The sequence below is a fragment of the Pelodiscus sinensis genome, chromosome 1 (genome assembly GCF_049634645.1).
Source record: "Pelodiscus sinensis isolate JC-2024 chromosome 1, ASM4963464v1, whole genome shotgun sequence".
NCBI lineage: Eukaryota > Metazoa > Chordata > Testudines > Trionychidae > Pelodiscus > Pelodiscus sinensis.
This window is the reverse complement of record NC_134711.1, coordinates 3,269,671-3,292,754: the sequence shown is the minus strand read 5'-3', so window position 1 is coordinate 3,292,754 and position 23,084 is coordinate 3,269,671. Positions and strand designations below refer to the sequence as shown.

The following is a 23,084-nucleotide window of genomic DNA, read 5'->3' as shown; positions in this document are numbered from 1 at the left end:
TACAGAAAGCTGCAGGCTGGGACTGTTTCCAGACCAAAAAGTAAGTGTGTGTGTGTGTGTGTGTGTGTGTGTGTGTGTGTGTGTGTAAATGCCCTTAGTGATCCTAGGTGACATAGCTTACCACTTAGTGCTGTTTCATGAAGCCTTACACAGGGGCACCTGGATAGCAGTAAGGAGCAGTTCAAAAAGGCTAGGCCAATGCCACATGGTTGTTGAATGTGCCTTTGGCAGATTGAAAAGGAGATGGAGGTGTGTTTGCTAGGCTGGGCCTCTTTGGAAGATCATATCCACAAGGGGGTGGCCACTTGCTGGTCACATAACTTGGTGAGGTTAAGGGTGAAATGTTTACCTGTGGGTAGAATTGTGCCTGGATGTGCAGTTTGAACAGCCAGACACTCATAGGATGACCATCAATATCAGGGAGACTCTGAGGAAACGACATTGACAATGAGGGGCACTGACACTCAGGTCCGGCTTGAGCCATTGGGCAGCAGGTGTACAGTGCATCTTAGTCACCATCGGGCATGTGGCCCCTTACAGCTGCCATCACGTGCCCACCATAGGTTGGTGCCCTGGGCAGCTGCCCTGCTAGCGTGCCCCCCCAATCCTGCCCTGCTGACACTTCTGTGTTGGGGTTGCCTCCATGTTTCATCCCACTGCTTATTCTGAGCGAGGCATTCCCATGAAACCAAGGGATATTACAGACTTCCAAAGGGTCCAGAGCGATTGAATTGTCACACCGAAGAAACTCCTGGAAACCTGCATCATGTTTGTCTTTATTGAGGTCTTTCAATCAGGATGTTTGCTGGTAAGGGCTATTGGGGAAACCTCACAAGAGTGTGAATGTCCAACTGTTAGTCAGAGCTGCTTTGTCAAGGAGTGGAGTGTTCAGGGGCAAAACCATTACTGGTAAATCAGTGTGGGCATAGAGGAAAGGTTGCTGTGAAAAGAGTTCTGCATGTGCTGACAGAGGCCTTTGATCCTGATCACTCAGCATCTTGATAAGACACTTCAGCATCTCGTCTTGGTCTTCCATGAGCTTTAGCGTGCACTTAGTGGCTTCTGTTTTGACTTTCATCTCCCTCGCTTTGTCCCCTTTTCTGTTTGAAGTGGTGAATGCTGCAACACATCCTGGACCAGATCTCATCCTCTGAAGTTTTTCCTTAGTTGATTGTCTGGGGGGGAATGAGCCAGACTCTCAAGGTCTGGTTTGCTAAAGTAACCATTAACAATAGTGACTGTACTGTTCCTGATAAAGATTGTAACATTTCACTAACATGCATGTCTGAACAAAATTGGCCACTTCTCTTGTTACCATAGAGGCAAACGGGTCTCTCCAGACACTGATCATGGTTTTAAAGGTGGAGGGTTGGGCATGTGGACCCAAGAAAGTACAATCCATGTCCAGTGGGAATAACTTGTAGCAGTCCCACACTTGTCCACAGGCTGCCATTATCTGGCTCATACCGCCTTGCTGAGGGTTAACCAGCAAACCTGTACTCTGCTTCTGGCTCCTTAGGCAGCCAAACTCTGTGCCGCCTTGGTTCTGGTAGCACGGTATGAAGAATGGTTTGGGAAAGAGTTGTACCATGGCAGGGGGAAATGTCAGCCCTGGCATGGAACCTAAGAGAATTAATAAGTACATCAGGAAAAGATGCTGCACTGTCTCCCCAGCAAGATTCTGTTGATACCTGTGTACATCAGTGTACTCTTTTGACATGATGTGGACCTAGGCAAGGCTTGGCCAGCTGGCAGAAATACATTCTCTGCTTGCCTTGCGCCCCTGCCACCCCCGCCCCCCCAACCTACTGCAATACACAGCACTCGACTGCACCACCCCTCCTCTCCCTACTAGAGCAACTCGCTGGCCTGCATCACCACCGCCTGCACTGCTACTCTCCCCCTCCCCTCCTCTGAGCCTGCACAACAACTTAGCCTGCATGTCTTCCCTTGCCTTGTGCTCCATGTCGGTTACTGAGTCCTCGTGAACCTTGGAACTTGAACAATTCCTCGCTGCCTGGTGTACAGGTTGTCACCGGATTGGGCCCCACTTCCTCATCTGCTTCCCCCTCTTCAACAATAACTTCTGCCTCCGGATTGACTCATGTTTCTGACTGTGCTATGGGAAGTACCCACACTCTGCTTGGGTTTGCATCCTGGTCTTTATAAAAATGGCATAGAATCCTAGAACTTGAAGTCAAGTCCAGTCCCCTGCCTTCACGGTAGGACCAAGCACCATATAATCATCCCTTCATGTTTTGGGTGCAGCACCATACTGTCTGTCTGAGCCTCCTTTGCAATCTGGTAGGCCTGCCGGAGTTCCTTATCTTGGCTTTGCGTTGTAGGATGTCTCGATTGTATCCTTTTGCACGAAGGGCTCGAGGTGTGACTGTACGTGTCCCAGGTCCTATGGGACACCGGTTCTTCACCCCACACAGATAAGATCCAAAAGCTCTGGGGTGCTCCAAGCAGGAGAGTGTCTTGAGCAATAGCCACCCGTTTCCCTGAGAAGGCAGCCAGAGGACCATTGCACAATGAACCACGTAGCAGGAAGTGGATTTTAAAGTTCCCAGGGCTTGCAGGTGGGAGGGGCACATCTGTTTAGTAGCTGCAGAGCAGCAGAGTTCAAAGCGCTAGCCAGAGTGGTTAATTGGGCATTGTGGAGGTCAATCAACTTGACCAATACCTACTGTAGTATATACTACATTGATTGTCGACAGTAGAGGAGGAGAGAGTCCCACATGGAGGTGGAAGTTTTTTGTCACCAAAACAGGGTTCTTGTCACAACTTGTGTTGCAATGTGAATGCTCTCTGGGTTTTGTTGCCAAAAAGGGTGTTGTGGCAAAAACTTGCCAGTGTAGACAAGACTGGAGTGTCTAAGGATGGATATTAACCTATTCAGATCAGTTAGTGTTAGCTGCCTGCTGTTTACAGATGAACAGGCATGGCCATGGGACCTGACACTGGATGTAGAGGTCAGGGCTGAATGTGGAGAACTACCACTTTGCTCTGAGAAGCGGGCCCTATTGATGGTGCGGGGCAGGGTGGGGGAAGAGGGGGGCAGTTGCTCTTTGCTGTCTCTGGTTATACAACTGCTTTAGGACTGTAAACAATACTTCACAGCCTTTCTGCTCTGACTGAGACTTTCAGAGCAGCCTAAGGGTTTAGCCACGCCACTCCAACTATCTTCAATGGCAGTTTTATCACTAAATCCTAGTTAGCCCTGGACATCTCAGCGTAATGTTCCTCTGGATTCCTCTGAGTTCAGTGCTCAGGCTGTCTCTGCAGATGTATTTATCCGTGTTCTAACTTCAAACATGGGAAGAAGGGCCACAGCTGGGTCAATGTTAAATGACTAGTGGTGTCCTTGTCTAATGTTTAGTAACAGCTCTGTTCTTATACTGCTGCTGCCTGCGCCCTTTAAACTGTTGGGTAAATGGCTTTGAAGTCACATGCATAAGAGCTGTGGTGGTGGTCTGTGTACTTTTTTTTTTTTTTTTCACATCGCGCTGCTTGAAAAGTAACAGGCAAAGTAAACCTTCCGTTTTAACTGAAGCTTATTAAGGAAATATTGGGGGCCTTGAATCCTAGCAGCTGCATCGCTCCATAAGATGGGCATCTTTAAACTGGTTGTAACGTATGGCCCCAGAACAGGCGGCTTGATATATATACTGCAAACCTTCCCAAAGCTTATTGGGAGAACCCCAGTAGTTTTGCTATGCTTTGTTCAAAACAGAAGCTAACACAGTTTGGGTGTTCTGCAGTCTGTCAAGCTGATGCTTTCCTTCTAACTTGATGAGCACAGCGGAGACTAGCATGCCTTCTGAAGGTAGTAGTAATCTGCAGCAGGGGAGATGTTAGCTACTAGAAAAATACTTCTAAGGATAGCGAAGCTGTGGAATAGGCTTCCAAAGGGGGTTGGTTAGAGTTGTCGTCAGATTTTTTTTTTAAGAACATGCTGAACGTTTCAGGGATGGTATAGTAACATCACTTTAATCCTGCCTCAGTGCAGGGAACTGGACTAGATAGGTGTACCATTCTAGCTTTGTTGTGATTAGCGTATGCTCCTAGTCTGCCTAAAGCTACTCGCATAGAACAGGCTGGCAAGCATTATCCTGGAAGAAATGTTCAGAGTGGAGTGGTACTTCAGATAGAATACCTAGAACAGCTGTTTGGGAAACACTTGACATCAATGGCTTTATCGCAAACAAATTGCTCAAGTCTAGTAGGCTTGTGATGGCTTGTTAAATTAACATTTGACTTTGAGCTGCTTGAGTCTATTCAGTTTTTGCTGCTTAAATTGTCCTGTAATAATTAGTAAGTACTTCAGCATATATTCTTTGCAACAGAAGATGCCCTTTCCTCGTGTCTGCCTGGTGGTCACATTGTCAAACCACAGCTTCCTGGCATGTCGTGACTAGATACTCAAATCTTCCATATTCTTGCTCTCTACCTCCTATTGTTCCTACAAGCCCTCTTGCTTTTCCCATCCAATTTACGCTTCTGGGGTAAAACTGTCAAGCGTTGAGCTATTGTCTAAGTGCTAAATGAAACTTACGGTGCAGTTCCTGTCCTTGTGATGTTTCAATGAAAGTCATGACTTGTCCCATGCAGTTCCTAAGAATTGAAGGAGAAAGGAAATGGATGACCAGAGAGAGAGATACTACGTGATTCCCTGTTCTGTTCACTCCCTCTGGGGCACCTGGCAATTGACTGCTGTTGGAGGACAGACATTGGGCTATATGGACCTTTGGTCTGACCCAGTCTAGCTGTTAAGTTCTTAAGGTTTGGGGAATGGGTTGATCCAGCTCTGTAAACGAGTCGTCTCTTCCTGTATTTAAAACTCTCTTCTTTGTGCAGGAATGCATCCTCTCTGGCATCATGTCCGTGAACGGGAAGAAGGTCCTTCACATGGATCGTAACTCTTACTATGGAGGAGACAGTGCCTCCATTACACCACTGGAGGATGTAAGTACTAGACTAGTACACTGTATTGTACTCCACTCATGCATGGTCCCTGCTTCTAAACTTTTGTCCTCTTAATAATAAACTGAAGATTTAATCTTGCCCCTTTTCCTAAGGGGAGGATTAACTGTACATCTTACCAGGAGTGCAGCTAGTACAAGAGTGGAAGAAATCAAACATGTAACTGACACTTAAAACTAAAATGCTTTCTTAGAACCTTTGGTCCTTATTCCTACACAACTCGGGGAGCTTGATGCTAAGGACTGTTCACTGAACGTCATGTGGAAATTGTTCAGCGTTCCTGCTAAGAACTAGTATTTTTAAACATGTCTCTTGAAACAAGTTGATCCAGAATAGCTTCGTTTTGACAGTCATGGATATGACTTGGCTGTCTCCTGGATTGCTGTCCCACTCACTGAGTGAGGTGACTGTTGCATTTTTATACCACTGTCAAGATGCCTAGCATTCAAATAGGATCTGGGATTCATATGCATCAGTAAAAGCATTAATGCATATGAATCCCAGAGTCAGTGACTGGAATAGACGTAATTGCTTAGCTCACTTACACATGAGGATTGTGAAGCTCTCCAGACATCCTAGCCAGAAAGCTGCAGTTGTTGCAAATCTGATGAATATTCTATTGGGAATTTATCTCAGTTGTCTCCGCGCACAACCCTACAATAGAAGCTGGACAAAACACTAATTCGCATGGAAACATTTGATTAAAAATCCATCTCACAAATGTGGGTGTTCATTACTCTTCTGCTCAGTGAGGCAACACATTGGGTCAGTGGAGTGAAGTTATTTTTGCAGTATCAACCAACTGCAACTTCAGTTCAAGACAAACCTGATAAGCTTGCCTCCAAGTGTAAGGACTGTGACTGTGTCCTGGAGGAAAATGAGACCGAGTAAAGCAAGCCTATCTGATGCTGTACCTCAAGTACCAATAGCTTGGTGAGTTTTTCCATGTGGCATCAATAAGTCTAGTTTCCACCAAACTAAATTCTAGTTGGCCAAAGATTTGCAGCAGGAGGGCTAATGCTCAAGAAGCTGTGGTGAGCACAAACATGTACTGTGGCGATTGTAAACCGGCAGATTCATTAACGATACAGTGGAGAAAACATGTACTTAAGAGCATTTGTCCTTTTTCTACAGCTTTACAAAAGGTTTAAGTTACCAGGATGTCCTCCAGAAACAATGGGACGGGGAAGAGACTGGAATGTGGACCTCATTCCAAAATTCCTTATGGCTAATGGTAAGTAACAACTTCAGTCAAACCAAAGGTCCCAAGGATGCAGTCTTTCTATACCTCAGTCACTTGAGCAGCTACTAGTAAGAGCTGGTTTCTTGCAGTATCTACTACAGGGTTTGAAATGGTGCTCATCCAAGCCAGCCAGATATGAGAATAGATTCTCATTGCTTATAATACACCTCTGCCCTTCGATGGCTAGCTACATAGGTGCTGCAGTTCTAGATGTCTTTCCAACTGAGATGTTGCTCATGAAGATCTGTCTCGTAGACCTACTGTAGCATGCTATGCTGCTCTAAAGAGGTCCTAAACACAACTGGAAAATTCTTCTCCATATACTCTAAAACAGTGGTCCCCAACCTTTTGGGGTTGCCGGGCGTCCGGGGGCGGGGCCGCTCATGTGCTGGGCACCCGGGGGTGGGGTCACCCATACGCCGAGTACCCGGTGCCGGCACCACCCATGCACCACACGCCTGGGGTCGCCGCCACTCCTGTCTCTCACCTAGGGGCGGGGCCACCCATATGCCTCACGCCCAGGACTGGAACAGCCCATATGCCGTGCGCCCAGGGCCAGCGCCGCTCTGGGGTGGGGAGCCACATGCCCAGTGGTGGGGACGCCCATACGCCGCATTCCTGGGGCTGGCACAGCCCATGCACCGCCCACTTGCTGCGTGCCCGGGACCGGTACCAGCGCTGCCCCTGTGCCGAGCTCCCGGGCTGGTGCCACCCATACGCTGCACGCCCAGGACCAGCACAGCCCTTGCACTGCGCACCCGGAAGCGGGGCCAGCCCTCATCACTCGGCGGGTGCACAGAAATGGCCCGGTGGGCGCCATGGCACCCACGGGCACTGCTCTAAAACAAAGTAGTGGGGTGTGGGGAGATGGGGGGGTGGGAGGGGGAAGAGGGTGGCAGCATGTCCTCTACAGCCACCTCCCCAAACACATTTACACACTCATCAGGGACAAAGTGAGTGATGGCTCTATGGGAAAAACACTGAACCCTCTCAGCACTTAAGGAAAGCTTTTGAATTTTGGCCAGAATGGATGCCATTAGGCTGCTGCACTCATTCCAATTGTAGGAAGAAACGATTGCAGTTGTAGAAGATGAAACAGTATTGAGTCCTTAGCCTCTAATAGCCTCAGTCAATGGGTTGCCGCCACCTTGATCCTTAGCTGACTTTTCCAAAGCTAATTGCTATACCATAAATGACATCAATAATATGGAGTCTCCTGTCACTTGCTCCTGATTGGTTGCTAAGTGTTCTGGAATGGCTTCTTCCTTTGGCAGCTGCAGAATTATTAGGGTGCAGTTGACGGGTTGTCAGCTTGTCCCATGGTGTGCCCCTGGGAACTTAATTCTTTCAGTTTGACAGTGTATTACTTCTGGTGACTTTGTCCCTGTAATGTAGGTTAGGAATAAGACACAGACCAAGTGTGACACTTGACTTTGCATAGTGATACTACACAAAAGCTATATAACGTTATTTACAAAATTGAAACTTAAGCTAGTGTCACTACATATAGCAGGCTCCATAATAAAACGACAGGGAAACTAATAGTGTCTGTAATATTTCAGTATGCTTAGCAAGGCTATAGTGAATATAACTTGTGTCCAAGGAAGCTAAGCTGCTGTAAATGGCTAAATAGAATGTCAACACTTCTAGGACCCTCTATCACTCATGCAATGTGTGTGAGAATCTGTGGGAATGCTATGACTGGGTAGTGCTCCTAGCATTGCAGAAACTCCTCCTAAACTGCAAACGCCCCCTTTTACCCTAATGGGGGCCCTACAAAAAGAGGAACCTGGCTGCAGACTGCTCACTGACTTTTCTGCTGCCACTTCTTAATTGCAGGTCAGCTGGTAAAGATGCTGCTGTATACAGAAGTCACTCGTTACCTAGACTTCAAAGTGACTGAAGGAAGCTTTGTCTACAAGGGAGGAAAAATCTACAAAGTCCCTTCTACTGAGGCAGAAGCCTTGGCATCCAGTAAGTTGCTGTTATAATGCTTGGGTCCTGAGAGCTCATAGCTGTATGTTTAAATGTTTGGCATTTCCTGTGACTTGACTTGTACCAGGGTCCGCATGGGTCTCTGAACTGGGACTTGTGTTCTTGATCTGCCATATTGTAGAAAGGGGAACAAGATTGGGTGAATGAGTGTAATGATGCACCTTAGCAAGGGTGCGTCATAGTGGGTGCTCTTCTAGCAGCACATTCGGTGCCTGTTGGGGCTCTTGTCCATTTCAAAAGCAGAATTGCAGCAGAAGCAGCACAGGTGGCGAGGGCTTCAGTCCCTGCTCGTGCTGTTTCCACTGCCTCTATCTCTCCTGCCCCCCGCGGAGACAGTGTTGGGGGGGGGGGGAGCTGGCTTTTAAGATGGCTCCCCTAGTGACTGCTCCTGCTCTCCCCCTCTCCACCTGCCTGCCTCTTTTACAGAGGTAGCAAGGTGGGAGTGTGGGGGGGAGGAAGCGACTAGTCTCTTACATCTCTACTAGCTATTATGAAGTCAGTGCAACTGGTTAGGCTGGCCTAAGACAAAGCCAGGCCCTTCCAACACCTCCCCAAATACTAAATGGGTTATGAGGTAGTATCTAGAGCCCTGCAAATCTGCAGGTATCTGCCTGCAGTACACTTTTGCAGCATGCGGCTCAGATGCAGATACTAATTTTGGATCCATCCAGGGCTCTGGAGCACACGCTCACCAGAATGGAGTGACTGTTGCCCAGCCCTGAGGCTGCAGTTCCACTCTGAATTATGCAGCAATGGCCATGGGTGTTCTCGGAGCTGTAATTCCTGGCTTGTTCAGACAGGGGAGATAGGAGTGCGACCGTGCCCTCCAGTGCAGTGCATGGTGTGTTAGTGGCCACAGTCGGGGGGGGGGGGGGGAGGTCTGAGCCTCCAACTTGGAGGGCGGTGCTATATGAGGGCCCAGAATGTAGCTCCCTGCCTGGAGTGGGGAAGGAAGTACCGTGGAGGTGGGGTGGAAAGTCGTCTGGGGGAATGGTTGGAGGTTTGGCTTAGCCCTGCATCACTGTTGCATGGTGACCTGGGGACTGGACTGTCACGAGTCCTGCAAATCTGCAGACCATTTGTGGATTGGCTGTGGTTACAAATCTGTGCAGGACTCTAATGCCTGTTCCTGAGGAACAAGACAGCCCAGAATCTGTCTCCAGTTCAAAGTACTCTCCCTGTGTCAGGGAGGACACTTGACATGCTCCCCAGCTGTATGCATGATATGGGGAGGGCCCTTTGTGTCTGACTGTTAGCAAAACAGAACAAGTCTAGACACACAGCTGTGTCTCTTGGTCAAATCAGCCCTTTGTGGTTAGTCTCTTGTCCTGATTGGCTTTCAGTAAGGTCTTTGACATTCCCATTGAACTTTTTTCAGGGTCCCTGACCTGTAAACTCCTGAGACTCTAGGAAATTAGGGCTGTTAAGCGTGGAATTCATTAATTGTGTAGTTGGCACAATTTTGTTGGCTACACGGTTCATCGATAAGGCTTAACACAGCAACCACTCGGCCTGAGCCAGCTTGTCTGCCAGCCCATGGGGGAGGAGAGTGTTGCGTGTAGTCGATAGCGTTAACCAATAAGTGAGTGCTTATAGGCTAATCGTTTAATCGTCTATCACAATCGGTGTGTTTGGCATCTTGAGATCTCTTGGCATTTTGGAGTCTTAGGGTGCACTGGAAAATGCCACTGTGGCATCTCTGCAGCACTGTTGTGTACACACAACAATAGTGGTCTTATGGCTGCAGTATGTCCACCTCTTCAAGGGGCTGGGTTGGAGAAAGAATTCCTCCCCACCTAGCAGTGTGAACGCCGGGGCTTAGGTTGGCTTCACTTCATCTCTGGGGAGTTTCTCACTCTGAGTGAGGTAGCGAGGTTGACCTGATCTCCGAATGTAGACGTGAGAACTTTCTGCAGCTTGCCTGCTCCATGCCATGCGACTGAGGAAGGTATTTCGGTGGCTCTTAGTTCCTTTGGCCCCCATTGCAAGTGACTAGACTGGCACTCTTTGGGCAATCGTATACAGGGGTCCTCTCGCATTGCTATTGTGGAACACTCCTGACTAATCTCACTGCCTCCTGCTTGCGAGCTGTATTCCCCTAGGTGCTACAGCTGGGCCCGCCTCGCATCGCCATCTGACAGGTTTGGGGAACAAAGGCATTAGGTTCCTTAAAGCGGTCAAAAAATTCCTCAAAATTGAGCTGTTTGCAGCCAACGACCGGTTTGCCTGAATCTGCAGACTGTGCTAATGCTGCTGCTCTGGCAAATTCAGATTGCTATTGTCACAGAGTGTTACCAACCCTATCTCCAATCTGCAGCCAGATGTGACTCAGCCACCAAGTGGAACAGACGGTTTATTGGTTCACAAGGGACACAGCGTAGCAGAAGATGAATGTTAACATGGGGACCAAGAGCAGGCAGCAATTCCTCTCGGGGAGAAGGGGCTGCGACCCTTTTCCTGCTCTAAGCCCCTTCTCTCATCCTCACCCAGCTGAGACTGACCCATCCCCCAGGCCCTGGTCCCCAGCCTCATGTCAGCCCTGCCTACGCTTTAACTCCTCCTGCCCGGGAAGGGGGTCTCCTATACCTGGCCCTCAGGTGTGAGGCTGAATACGGTCCGAAGTGACTGCAGTGAGTCATCCTTCATCCAGTGTTGCAGTGTCCAGGACAGTAGGAACCACTCAGCACCCAAAGCAACACAGCAGTACAGCCAACTGCTGTGGCGTAGCAGTGATTAACAGGGACTCCCTTTGGCTTCTGCTTAATACAGGGCTACTCAACTTTGGAAGCCCTGGAGGCCACAATGATACTCTCAGCATGTGCTGAGGGCAGCAGCTTAAGAGTGGCTGCATATACAGGCGCAAATGTATGCAGATAGCTTCTTTCACCCTGACAGGCATGAATACAAAGATTAAGCCGTGGTGCCGGACCCAATGTGGCCAGTGTGAGCCAGTCAGCAGCTCTGCCCACAAGGCTAAGCAGCCAGCACTTCCCACAATGTCCTGGTGCTCCCGGCACCTTCCTCCCTGGGGGCTAGAAACGCCGACACCCTGTACCCGTCTGCTCCAGCCAACCCGTCTGCTTGTGTCTTTCAGTGCTCACCCTGCCTGGGAGACGCCTCGCAGTTGTGGAGCGTGTTCCCAGCGAAGGCCATGTTCCAAAAGGATCCCATCTGCGGGCTGCGTGTTGAGCCCCGTGCAAACCCAAACTGCACTGTGTGCCACAAACACATGGGCAGCCCGCAGGCCGTGTGGAGTAGCCCTGGCTTAGAACATGATCATGCTCGCTCCATGTCTTCAATTTGGGGAAGCTGGCTGCAAGACCTGCAAATGCTACTCTTCTGAGTAGGAGCCAAGTGCAGTGGCGGGGGGTGGTTCCCAGTGTTTTGGATAGGAGAGAAAATTCCTTCTCCTTTAGTTAGAGGGTGGTAGAGCTTACAGCAGAATTCAGCTAGTCGGAAACTGATCCAAAAACGCTTTAACCGTGATCAGGGCCACTTCCCTCCCCTGTCCCAGTGGGGAAGAAGCCCTGCTATGTGTGGGTTGTCTGCTCTCTGGGTGTGGCTGTCACTCCTCCTGCCTCTGAGTTGTCTGACACATCTTCCAAGCTCTTAACAGGCAGTTGCTATGACAGCTGCCAGTGTTAAGCAAACAGGTTTTCCATGCTTAGCTGGATTTTCAGCCTCTGTAGCCTGAGTGGTTACTTCATGCTGCGGCACAGTTAGAGGTACCTCGGGGAAAGATTAAAGCATAAACTTCTGTTGGTGTTTAGGGCTAAACAAAGCCCTTCCTCTCTGGCATTGCTTCATGGTATTTGCCAGGGAACTGGAGAAAAGGGCCTTCAAAGTAGCTCAAATTCCTCATTTCTGATTGAATTCTTCTGGTGTTGTAGGTTTAATGGGCCTGTTTGAGAAACGCCGATTCAGGAAATTCTTAGTGTATGTTGCCAACTTTGATGAAAACGACCCCCGGACTTTTGAAGGCGTTGATCCCAAGAAGACCACCATGAGAGACGTGTATAAAAAGTTTGACCTGGGCCAAGATGTCATAGACTTCACAGGCCATGCCCTTGCACTCTACAGAACTGATGAGTAAGTGTCCGCTGTCCACTGGCTCCCAAAGTAAGATGGGGTGTCTCTGCTTCCGTGGGGGGAATCCTTCAGTGATAATGGGCCATCTCCATCAGCCACAAATGTGGCGGTCATGAAGTCTCATGCAGCATCCTTGAGTGCTCCTGATGGAGCAGACCCTCTAAACACTGGGTCTTCCATACAGTTTGGGTTTCTATCACAAGCAGATGTACCCTGCTGACTTTCTTAAAGGCTTACATGATAAAATGTCTCTTCCTCTCCAGCCTGACTCAGAGCCCTTCCGAAACTAAGGGGAAGCATGGGGTGCATAACTTCATGGGGGATGAATATTGACCCTAATCTAGGGCCATGGTGGGTCTGAGTACACGGCAACTCATTTAGCCAATCCCGTCTTACAGCCTGATTCTCTTTTTGCAGCTACCTAGACCAGCCATGCCAAGAAACGATCAACAGGATTAAACTGTACAGCGAGTCTCTGGCTAGATATGGTAAAAGCCCTTACCTTTATCCCCTCTATGGCCTTGGAGAGCTGCCACAGGGATTTGCAAGGTGAGGACGGGGTCTGAGGAACTGGTCTCAAAGGCTCCATCCATAGTATTGGAGGCTTGCCCGTTAGAATCTCATGTGCAAACTCCGCTGAGAGCCTTTTAAGTATTCGACAGAATTTTCTTTAGCTTCCCTCTTGGTTCAGTCCCACTGTATGGGATGGGCTGCATCAGCCAGGAGTGCTGCTGCAGGAGGGGCAGAGGCGGTACTTGCATAAACATGGGAATTAAATGAGCAGTGCAGAGGTGGGGAGTTTCTCTGACGATGAAGGGTCTTGGCTAGTGGGTCACATCTTAGTTCTCTGGCCCCAGGTTAACTAAACAGACTTGAAAAGGGAAAGTTTTTTCCAAAGTAAATGTCTCTGGGGATCAGAGCTGTGGCCTTTGCTAATTGTTTGGTGTCAGATGTGTTAAAACCAGGGACTGGTCATATTGGCTTAATTTAGCAGTTAGCAGGGCATCTGCAGTACTACAGGAACTGACTACACTGCCTTTGGGATGTGTGGATCTTTTAAAAATTAAAACTGGAAACTAAAGTAAGTGCTAGCTTTTCTGCTTTACATCTGCCAGGGTGTTGGGGAATCTCACACCAGCTTCAAAACTCGGGCCCTGCTGGCTGGCATTGACTTACTAAAGCTCTGTGCCACACAGGGAGACCTGCATAAGTAGAACTTGTTCAAAATCACAACATGAAGGCAGAAAGTGCCCACCTTTTCCAATACAGAACAGTTGCCTGAATGTTGGAATGACTGGACTTGGAAGTAGGGATGTTAAATATTAATTGATTGACTAATTGAATAGTCAGTGGGATTTCTATAGACTATTTGATTTTGTCATGTACAAGAGCCCCAGTGGGGCTCTTGTACACTTCAAAGAGGAAATGCCACTGCTGTGCCTCTGCCCCATCCCACGTAGCTGGGGGGAACTGGCTTTTAAGCTGGCTCTCCCCAGCACCCTTTCTCTACCCTCTCTCCTCCCCTCCCCCCCCCCCCCCCCCGCTGCCCTTTTGTGATAGAGGCAAGGGGGGGGTTGTGACCAGTCAATTAGTCACTTACATCCTTACTTGGCAGTTTTTCATGGCCTGAAGCCTATTTGAGTTTCTTGGCCGTCAAAGCTCAAGTTGCTGATACTGCCCAGTTATCAGAGAAATCATGGCTTTGATTTATTCCAACTACTAGCTGGCATCTTGTTAGTTCACTGCAGTTTCCTTCTTTTGGCCTTAAGTTGACAGTCCTTAATGCTTAATCAAGTAGGAAGCAGCGACTGGGCATGTTGAGTCAGTGCTTTCAGTAATTCGATGCAATTTCAAAAGAAGCTGCTTAAATGGCCCTATATTGGCCTCTTAATATGTAAAACGTGCATCTTACTGTAGCAGTTGCTTGTTTTGGCTAGTACTGCAACTTAAAATGTAGACATTTGGGAGCAAATCTCTCCAAGTCACTGGACTATACTTACTGGTACCCTGGACAGTAACACTGTGACCCCAGATTCTAGAGTTACAGGAATAAGACACTTCTGACTCGAAATGTTCACTAATCATTTAAATAGGCTATTCCTCAGTAGGCTATCGCCTAGACTTGGGCTGGGCCTGTGTTTCCTGGACAATGTGGGGTGCAGGTGAAGGATTTCTTTCTTCTAAGGAGTCAGCCTAGAGATTTGGTGGCGGTCAGGAAACTTATCAGAAGCTCAGTCATTTCTAGTGTACACAGCTGCCTGCTAAGGCAGAGAAAATGAACAGGCTGTAGCAAACATGAGACTTCATTATGTTAAAGTGTTGTCTATTCTTGTAGGCTAAGTGCTATTTACGGGGGCACCTACATGCTGAACAAGCCAATTCAGGAGATTGTGATAGAAAATGGCAAAGTGGTTGGTGTGAAATCGGAAGGAGAGGTACTGTAATGCTTATGGATTATTTTTCAAATGCTGTTAGATTTTCTCTGTCTGCGCTGGCGCAAGAGCAAGTGTAGCGTCTGAGTACATTGGGCTTGCTTTGGTATGCGTGCACACGAAGCGGAAATGTCAGAGCTGTCAGTACTTTTTACTCTGAATCTTAAGCTTGCTTTTAAGCCCTGAAAACTGTACCACTGCAGTGAGGTGGTAAAGACCTACTCTAAACAGGGAACGACAGCTGTTACTTGAGGCAGACTTGGAGAATAACTTGAGATGGATTTTTATCTTAAGTCTGAACTCTATATACATCAGGATCGAAAGCTGGGGAGCCAGATCCATCAAAACTAGACACATTTCCTTGCAGTTGTACAGCTAAGCCAAATATAAAATTGGTTTTGCCCTTGGCATTAATATCATTAGTTTATTTCTGCACTGAATTTCCTTACTGTTTTCCCCAGCTGCACAGTAAATCAGCATGGCACAACTATCCGAATTTTCCAGCCGAGGCAGAAAATCCACTTGCCCATATCTAATGGAAGCTGTAAATACACTTAGCTGCCGTTTCACAGGGCAAGCTGAATTTTGCACTTGCTAACTACCTCTATAATACAGGTGCCTCTTCATTGCCAGTATTGTACCGTTAAAAGAGTACAATATAGGGCAAATCTGAATAAAACTCCCCTAATGATGGATGCCGTATGTAGCTTACTATTGACAAGTCCCTAAGGCAGCCTCTTCACTTGCTGCGTGAGATCTATCTTCTGGCGTTCAATTTAGCAAGTCTTAAATAGACCCGCTAACTCAAATGCTGAGGGCAGCTCTGGTCAGTGCCGATACGGTACTCCTCAGTCAGAGTAAGAGAAGTCTGTGGGAGCTTTTTTCCTGTTGGCTTCCCTCCAGCCGTGTCTACACTAGGAAACTATTTCGAAATCAGTAAATTCGACTAACTTCTGATTTAACAAATTTGAACTAGCGTGTCCATACTACAGGAAAGCTTCAAAATTAGTCTGAAGTAGGCTCCGTTAATGTGGACGTGCTACCTTGGACTTACAGCCCCAGGAAGCACTGGGAGTAATTAGTTCCAATTACTCTGGGGAGTAGTTACTTTGAAATAGCGGCACTGGAGCGTCCACACGGACGCCATTTTGAAATAATTTTGGAACTGGCATTACTCCTGATGACAAGCAGGAGTATTGATTTTGAATTAAGCAGCCTGTTTTGAAATAACGGGCTTGATAGTGTGGACACTCCGCTTATAACTTAAGGGGGTTCTTTTGAAATAAATTCCTAGTGTGGACCAGGGCTCTGAAGATACCTTAAGCCAAGCTTGGTGCCAAGCCAACTCCAGCTACTTATTTGACCTAGTTGGAGTTGCATTCCTTAAGCCAGTGGTTCCTAACCTTTCAGGGCTGCCGGAGGCAGGGCTGGCCCAGATGATTCGGCGGGTGCACATAAATGCCCCAGCGGGCGCCTTGGTGCCTGTGGGCACCACACTGGGGACCACTGTCCTAAGCCAACCTTCCAGGTCTACAGTAGACCTGGCCTAAGATTTCACAATATAAATGAAAGTACCTGAAAACCCCAGTGAAGGAAACTGAACTTTGCAGCATGTGTTAACTTTTTAAACTTTCAATCGTCCATGCATGTCATACAGAGTAGAAGAATGCAAGTCTCTGCTTAGAGTTGCATATAATTTGTATTGAAACGACAGCCTGTACAAAACTCTGGTCTACAGCCAATGGTGGGAAACCCATCTTGTACTGAACATGGAAAACAAACCTATGACACAAGGAATGTAGCTCCTAAACAATGTTTCATAGTATTGGAGGCTTTGCTGCTCTCAGCATTTAATTCTCTTCAGTGAAAATCTGTGGCTGCACAAAACAGTCAGGCTAATCTACTGGAAACTGACCCCCCTCACAGAACTAAATCAGAAGTGGGTAGGAGATTGCTGGTCCATCCGTGGTGCCGCTAATCACGTCTAACTAGCAATGCTAGGAGGCTGTTCTCCACTTGAGAATATTGGGGGAAGGGATTCTTCCAGCGGAGGGATTAAGGTTGTACTCTGTCCTTGGCAGATTGCTCGCTGCAAACAACTCATCTGTGACCCCAGTTACGTCCCAGACCGTGTAACAAAAGTTGGCTTAGTGATTCGAGTAATCTGTATCTTAAGCCACCCAATCAAGAACACAAATGATGCCAATTCCTGCCAGATCATCATTCCACAGAACCAGGTCAACCGGAAATCAGGTGTGTTGGACGGAGCGGCTGTTGAACGCTTAGCATGTCTGTGCAGAAGTAGATGTGGCTATAGGTTGGTGGGCGCATTAATCCATAGTAAGGGGATTTGCCACTGCAGGACCAAATGAGAAGTCGTAGGCGTCTGTGAAATAACGAACTTCCTTGATCACCAAGGAAAACACTTAAAACAGTTCAAGAAGCCAAAGAACATGGGCACCATCCTCTCTACTGGCTTGCCCGTGTGCTTCCTCTCGGGGTCGTCCGTGTCTTGGTCTAGCTCCCTCCCTGCTCCACACTTGTGCAGTGCAGTATTTCTTACTGGGAAAAGAATACTGATCTGATGCCACACATCCAACATCAGTGGAGTGGGGGTGTTATGCGGTAGATCCTTGGTCTGATTTTGCTCTGCTCCCCTCCCTGGAGCTGCCTGTGTTCTGCCCTCCCGCTCACTTTGTCTCCACGTGGTGTGGCAGTCATTCCTAGACTCCTTCCCCCATGCACCAGTTGCTGGTCTTTCTCTGTGACGGCGTGTTGGGGTTCCCCTTATCCTGCAGCCCTGTAGCAGCAAGAACGGACTTCGTCAGCTAGTAGAATAGAAGAGGTTTATTGCTCCTCTGGGATACAGCACAGACATGATGTGGTTACAGGAGTCAGGGCCAGGATGCCTCAGACCCCTTGGGTTAGGGGGTCTATCGCCCCCCTCAACACTCAGCTTAGTCTGTTCCCTTCCTATTTCCCAGCCAGAAACTGACCCTTCCCCCAACACTCACCTGTGAGGGCAGGGACGAACAAAGGTAGTAAGAACCGGTTGGGTCATTGTCTACCTGTCTTCAGGCAACACCCCCTGCTGTGCAGTGCTTACAGATACAGGCCAGTAGGGGTCACCCACAGCCCAAACAGTGTACAGCCTGCACACTACATCACACCCAAATGAAGCTGGATTGGCTCCTGGTGGAGACCGCTGCAAACAATTTCTGCAGGTGCTGGTATCCTATAGGGCTGTGAAGCCCATCTCTCTTCCCCAGCATAAATGTCCAGGTGCTTTACGGCTCGAGTTTGAGCAGCCTGCTGCCCTCCCACAAGCGGACGCCCCAAGTGCCAGTGGTGCTGGGTGAGCGGTTAGGTGTAGTTTGTTTTCCAGACTGATTCAGGCCCCACGTTTAGGCTTCTATACTCAAATTGCTTGTCTGAATCCGGAGCATCCAAGCGTGTGCAGTGCACTGTTGGGTGAGGAAATATTTATGCAGACCACTTCCATGCAGGGTTCTGCTGCACAGGGTTCTAGGGAGCTTCCCCAACCGTGGACGCAGCTTGCAATTCAGATGACTGGGCTGACGAGAAGAGCCGCCTCATCTCCTGCTGTCGGTGGTGGTGTCTCTGCTCGAGCAGTGGAGGCAGAGGGCTGAATTGTGTTCCCAGTGCAATCAGCTGCTGGGCTTTTGTGGCCACAGCTCTACAGTGTGTTCCATAATTCCAAGAAGTCTGTGGCTTTATATAAAATCTCACTGTCCACTCAAACTAAGAGCTTGATGCATGTGGGGGCCTGACTTGCATGCAACAGGGCAACAATTGCCCTAAAGAGTTAAAACTAGCTCTCTGCTGAGGCCCGAGTGCGGCACGTTCTAGGAGGAAAGCAGGAGGGTGGATGTCTGTCCACGTGGCCCAGCTGGATGGCTGAGTCAGCTCCCATCCAAAGCCCTTGCCCGTGTCTCCTAGCGCCGCGTGGACGCTCACTCCTTCCTGGTCTGTCTAGATATCTACGTCTGCATGATCTCTTCCGCGCACAACGTGGCTGCGCAGGGGAAGTACATCGCCATCGCCAGCACGACACTGGAAACGAACGATCCGGAGAAAGAAATCAAACCTGCCTTAGATCTCTTGGAGCCCATTGAACAGAAGTAAGCCCGTTTCCAGCCTCCCCCACAGCCGAGCTGCTCCCCCGTCCGGCTCCGCGCTGCTCGTGGGTATTGTTAGGACAGGTCCTGGGCAGTGAGCAACATCGTGGCCCCTCGACCTGTCCGTGACTTGTCCTCTCTACCCTCCCCCCCCCTCCCTCCGAGTAAAACCTGGCTGTTCAGATGAGGGGCCCACTGCTGCTAGTGGGGAAGGTGGGCGGAGTGCAGGAAGTGGTGGGGCTGGCAGGCCCCCTACTGAAGTTCTCAAAGCTGCCAGCTTCCCATTAAGCCCAGGGCAGGGGCTCAGGGCTGCAGGGGGGGGGGGGGATCCCATTGGCTGCACACTGCTCCAGGTGCTGGCCCCGCAGTTCCATTGGCCAGGATTCCTGGCCAATGGGAGCTGCTGTGGTGGCTCCTGCTGGCCTCACTGTCTTCTGGGGGAGGCCTGGGCCTCATTTCCTCTCCCACCCAAACGCCTGCTGCCAGCCAGCAGAGGCTGCTGTCTCACCTGGCTCCAGACGTCAGGTCCTGGAATGTCATGGACTTCAGGTCGGGCTCGCAGCCTTGCTCTGTATCGGTGCTAGGAAGGTAGCCCAGTCTGGGTGTCTTGGGACTGTATTCTGAGTCTGAGAGGTTATGGGGCGGAGCGGGGAGGCTGGAAGGTTAGTAAACCTGTTACCATGGTAATGGATCTGCTGTTGGGCCTTGCCTTGAGGGGGCCATTTAGGGATCTGGGGCAAATCTCTCAGGGACGGTGCTGGGTCCTGCCGTGAGGGCGGGGGCCTGGACTCAACGACCTCTCAAGGTCCCTTCCAGTCCTGAGAGAGGTAGATCTCCATATTCTAGTGCTTTGTCATAGCACCGGCAACCTCCTCAGGCACTTCCCGGCCCTGGGCTTCGGTGTTGGCTCTTACTGCAGCTTAACTGGGCTTCTGCTGTCCTTCACCTTAGCTGAGTGGCTGGGACTCTATGCCGGGTAGCAGTAAACCGGGGGGGAGCCAGCAGGCCCGATCTGGCCTGTGCTGAGGCTCAGGGCTCCCCCCAGGCGGTAAAGTGAGCTGGGGCTGGCACTCCAGCCCCACAGTGAATCTCTGAGCCTTGGTGCACTGTCCGCCCCCCCCTTCCTGTGGGGCTGGAGCTGTTGCTATAAACTGCAGCCCTGGGCTAGTCACACCAACGTTGCACCCCGCCCCCAGCAGTAGGAGTTTGGGGGTGAGGGGAAGCGGTGGGTGACCAGCTCTCCCTGGTGGGGGGTGTGGAATCTGCTCTCCGCACTGCAGTTTCCCCTCTCCCTCCTCCCCTAGCTGGTGTAACCGCAACACAGAGAAGCTCTGTCCTGCGCTCAGCTGCAGGCTCCACCCCCATCACACCATTGGCCAGGAATCACTGCCAATGGAAGCAGCAGGGCAGTGCAGAGCCACCTCTGTCCCCCCCACCACCAAATGGGGCACATAGCTGGTACTGCTCCCAACCCAGTGCCCCCACTGCCAGCCTGTTCCTGCACCCCCACCAGCAGCCACCTCCTGCACACTGAACCCCTCCTATTTGGACCCAGCCCAGATCCGGGGGGGGGGAGGGAGGGGGACAATCTACGAGCCCCAAGCCTCCAGGAAACTTAATGTGGCCCTGGGAGGAAGTCTAAGCCTTGCCCTCTTCTCCCCCCCCTCCCCCCCCCCCCCCAAACATAGGGCTGGAGTGTGAGGGGAACCCTGGTGCAGAGTGAGGCCAAGTCCATTTTTGCTCCAGTGGTCTGGTCCCTGACTGAATTTCCCCCCCCCCCCCCCCGTGGATCAGTGGCCTCCAGCCCCGAGAAGTTCCCCTCCTGATTTAAAGGGTTCTGAAAACCTGTTGTTTTTCATAGGTTTGTTAGCATCAGCGAGCTGTTCGCGCCGACTGACATGGGGACTGAAAGCCAGGTGAGTAGGACATGGCCAGCAGTCCGACTGGCATGCACATGTAAGGGGCCGTCTCAGACCCTAAGCTGAAACCTTCTTTTTCCAGATCTTTATTTCTCGCACCTACGATGCTACCACTCACTTTGAGACGACGTGTGATGACATCAAAGATATTTATAAGAGGATGATGGGGTCAGAGTTCGACTTTGAAGAGATGAAACGCAAGAAAAACGATATCTATGGGGAGGAGGAGCAGCAGTAATGCGCTAATGTCTAATTAGGAGAAATTAAGTCGGCTAATATGAATATAAGGAACTTAATGAACACTGTATGAAACTCAATATTGTAAGGCCTGCTTTTGTAATCACATCTGAGAGACTGAAGAGTTCTGCACTGGTAAATGCTCCCCTTTTGGATATCATGTGTTAATTTCATTCCTGTAGGGCTGCTGTCCAGAATCTGGCTAATTACTGACACTGATTTAACTGTTCACTAACCTTGTAAGCAAAAGCGGACTGCTGACCTCTGGGTGGCAGACCTAGACTTTGGTGCAAACTGAAATAACTCCATTCCCTTTGTCTCGACTCATTTGTAACCCTGCCTCCCAATAACGTGCTGCTTATGGTGGATCAGTGAACTTGACCGAAGCCATTCAGAGCTGATACAGTGAAAACTCTCAACTGAGCACTCCATTGTGGACAGCATCCCTAAAGTCTTTCCCATCAATCTTAACTTTGTGGCAAGTTGTATTCTGGACAAAGCCCACATCTGTTGTAGCAGCAAATGTTGGCATAGTTTTTAGGCACAGACCCTAACCTGCCCGTAGGCTTCTCGAATGGCTTACATCAGTTGGGACCCCTGTGCCTAAGGTTCCTTTGTGTCAAGCTAATAAAATTGAGAGAACAAATTACAAAGCAGGCCTGACGTGACCGTATTTTCTGTACCCATGTGGCTTTCTGGATGGACCAAACTGCACTGCAGTATTGATATGACAGAGCCTCTGCTTCTCATGTCTCTTGAAATGGCTCACATGATTTCTGTACTGCAAAGTAAAGCCAAATTCTGGAAACCAGTCCTGTGCTCTGGTCTGATTCACTCCACTTTGTACAAATAACAGCTGCTGAGGATCCTAAACGAGGCCTGACAGAGACCAGGGTCTCTGGCTTGGCCTTCAGCCATCCAGCTAGAAGGAAAAGCAGTGACTTGAGCATCCTTGGCTTGGCTTTCAAAGCTACTCTGGGCTGTCCTCCGGAGCAGCCAAGACACCAAGTCAGATACCCATCTCTTGCCACTTGCTCTGTCCCTACTAACGATGGGGAGGGGAATCGATCGCATCACAAGAACAGCCACGCTGGGTCCAAAGGACTATCCAGTCTAGGGATGTAAGCGACTCGTCACTATTGGATAAGCATAAGCTTATTGGATAGTCGACTAGTCATTCTCCCCCTTTCCGCATAGAGGCAGCAAGGTGGGGAGAGAATAGGACACAGTGCTGGGGGGGGTGGCCAGCTGGCTTAAAAGCTGGTTCCCCCCAGCACTGTCTCTGCGAGGGACAGGGGAGGTAGAGGCACAGTGGGGAACGGCACGAGTGGGGACTGAAGCATTCTCCGCTCGCGCCACTTCTGCTGCGATTCTGCGTTTGAAAAGTACCAGACTCCCAAGTGGGCTCTTGTACATTTCAAAAGCAGAAGCCCCGCAGGGAGAACGGAGCCAGCCCTGTTCCCTGTGGGGCTTCTGCCTTTGAACTGCAACAAGAGCCCATTGGGCAGTGGTGCCCTTAGACTAACGGAATAGTTGATGGAAATCCCCTTGACTATTCACTTAATCTAGCCTCATCCTGTCTTCTCGCCAGTGCCAGATGCACCAGAGGGAATGAACAGAACAGGGCATCTAGTGAGCCATGCTGTTGCCTATTCCTAGCTCTGGAATAAGCTAGGGACACCATTCCTGCCTATCCTGGCTAATAAGCGTTAGACGTAGCCTCCATGAATGTATCTAGCGCTTTTTTTGGAACCCTGCTGAAGTCCTGGCTTCACCACATCCTCTGGCAAGGAGTTCCACAGGTTGACTCTGCATTGTGTGGAAAACGCTTCCTTGGTTTTTGTCTCTTAAACCTGCTGCTTATTTCACTTGGTGTGACATCCCCTTTCCCCAGCCCACATGCTATGAGGAGTAAATAGTGCTGCTTTTTCCATGCCAGTCTTGATTTTATGGACCCAGCCATATCTCCCCATGTGTTTTTCAAGCTGAACAGTCTAAATATGAATCTCTCAACTAATGCTTACTAGCCGATGTGGGCAGGAAG

General features: G+C 49.5%; 1 protein-coding gene across 1 annotated transcript in view; it reads left to right on the top strand.

The window, feature by feature from the left end:
- Positions 1–21,851, top strand: part of GDI2 (GDP dissociation inhibitor 2) — a 35,738-nt gene extending 13,887 nt beyond the window's left edge. The window contains exons 2-11 of the mRNA XM_075925105.1: positions 4,861–4,968; positions 6,121–6,220; positions 8,069–8,203; positions 12,115–12,313; positions 12,731–12,862; positions 14,649–14,748; positions 16,827–16,998; positions 18,743–18,887; positions 20,746–20,800; positions 20,886–21,851. Of these exons, the coding sequence (XP_075781220.1) occupies positions 4,861–4,968; positions 6,121–6,220; positions 8,069–8,203; positions 12,115–12,313; positions 12,731–12,862; positions 14,649–14,748; positions 16,827–16,998; positions 18,743–18,887; positions 20,746–20,800; positions 20,886–21,041 (1,302 nt within the window). The 3' untranslated portion in view covers positions 21,042–21,851. The remainder of the gene's footprint in view (positions 1–4,860; positions 4,969–6,120; positions 6,221–8,068; positions 8,204–12,114; positions 12,314–12,730; positions 12,863–14,648; positions 14,749–16,826; positions 16,999–18,742; positions 18,888–20,745; positions 20,801–20,885) is intronic.
- The last annotated feature ends 1,233 nt before the right edge of the window (positions 21,852–23,084 follow it).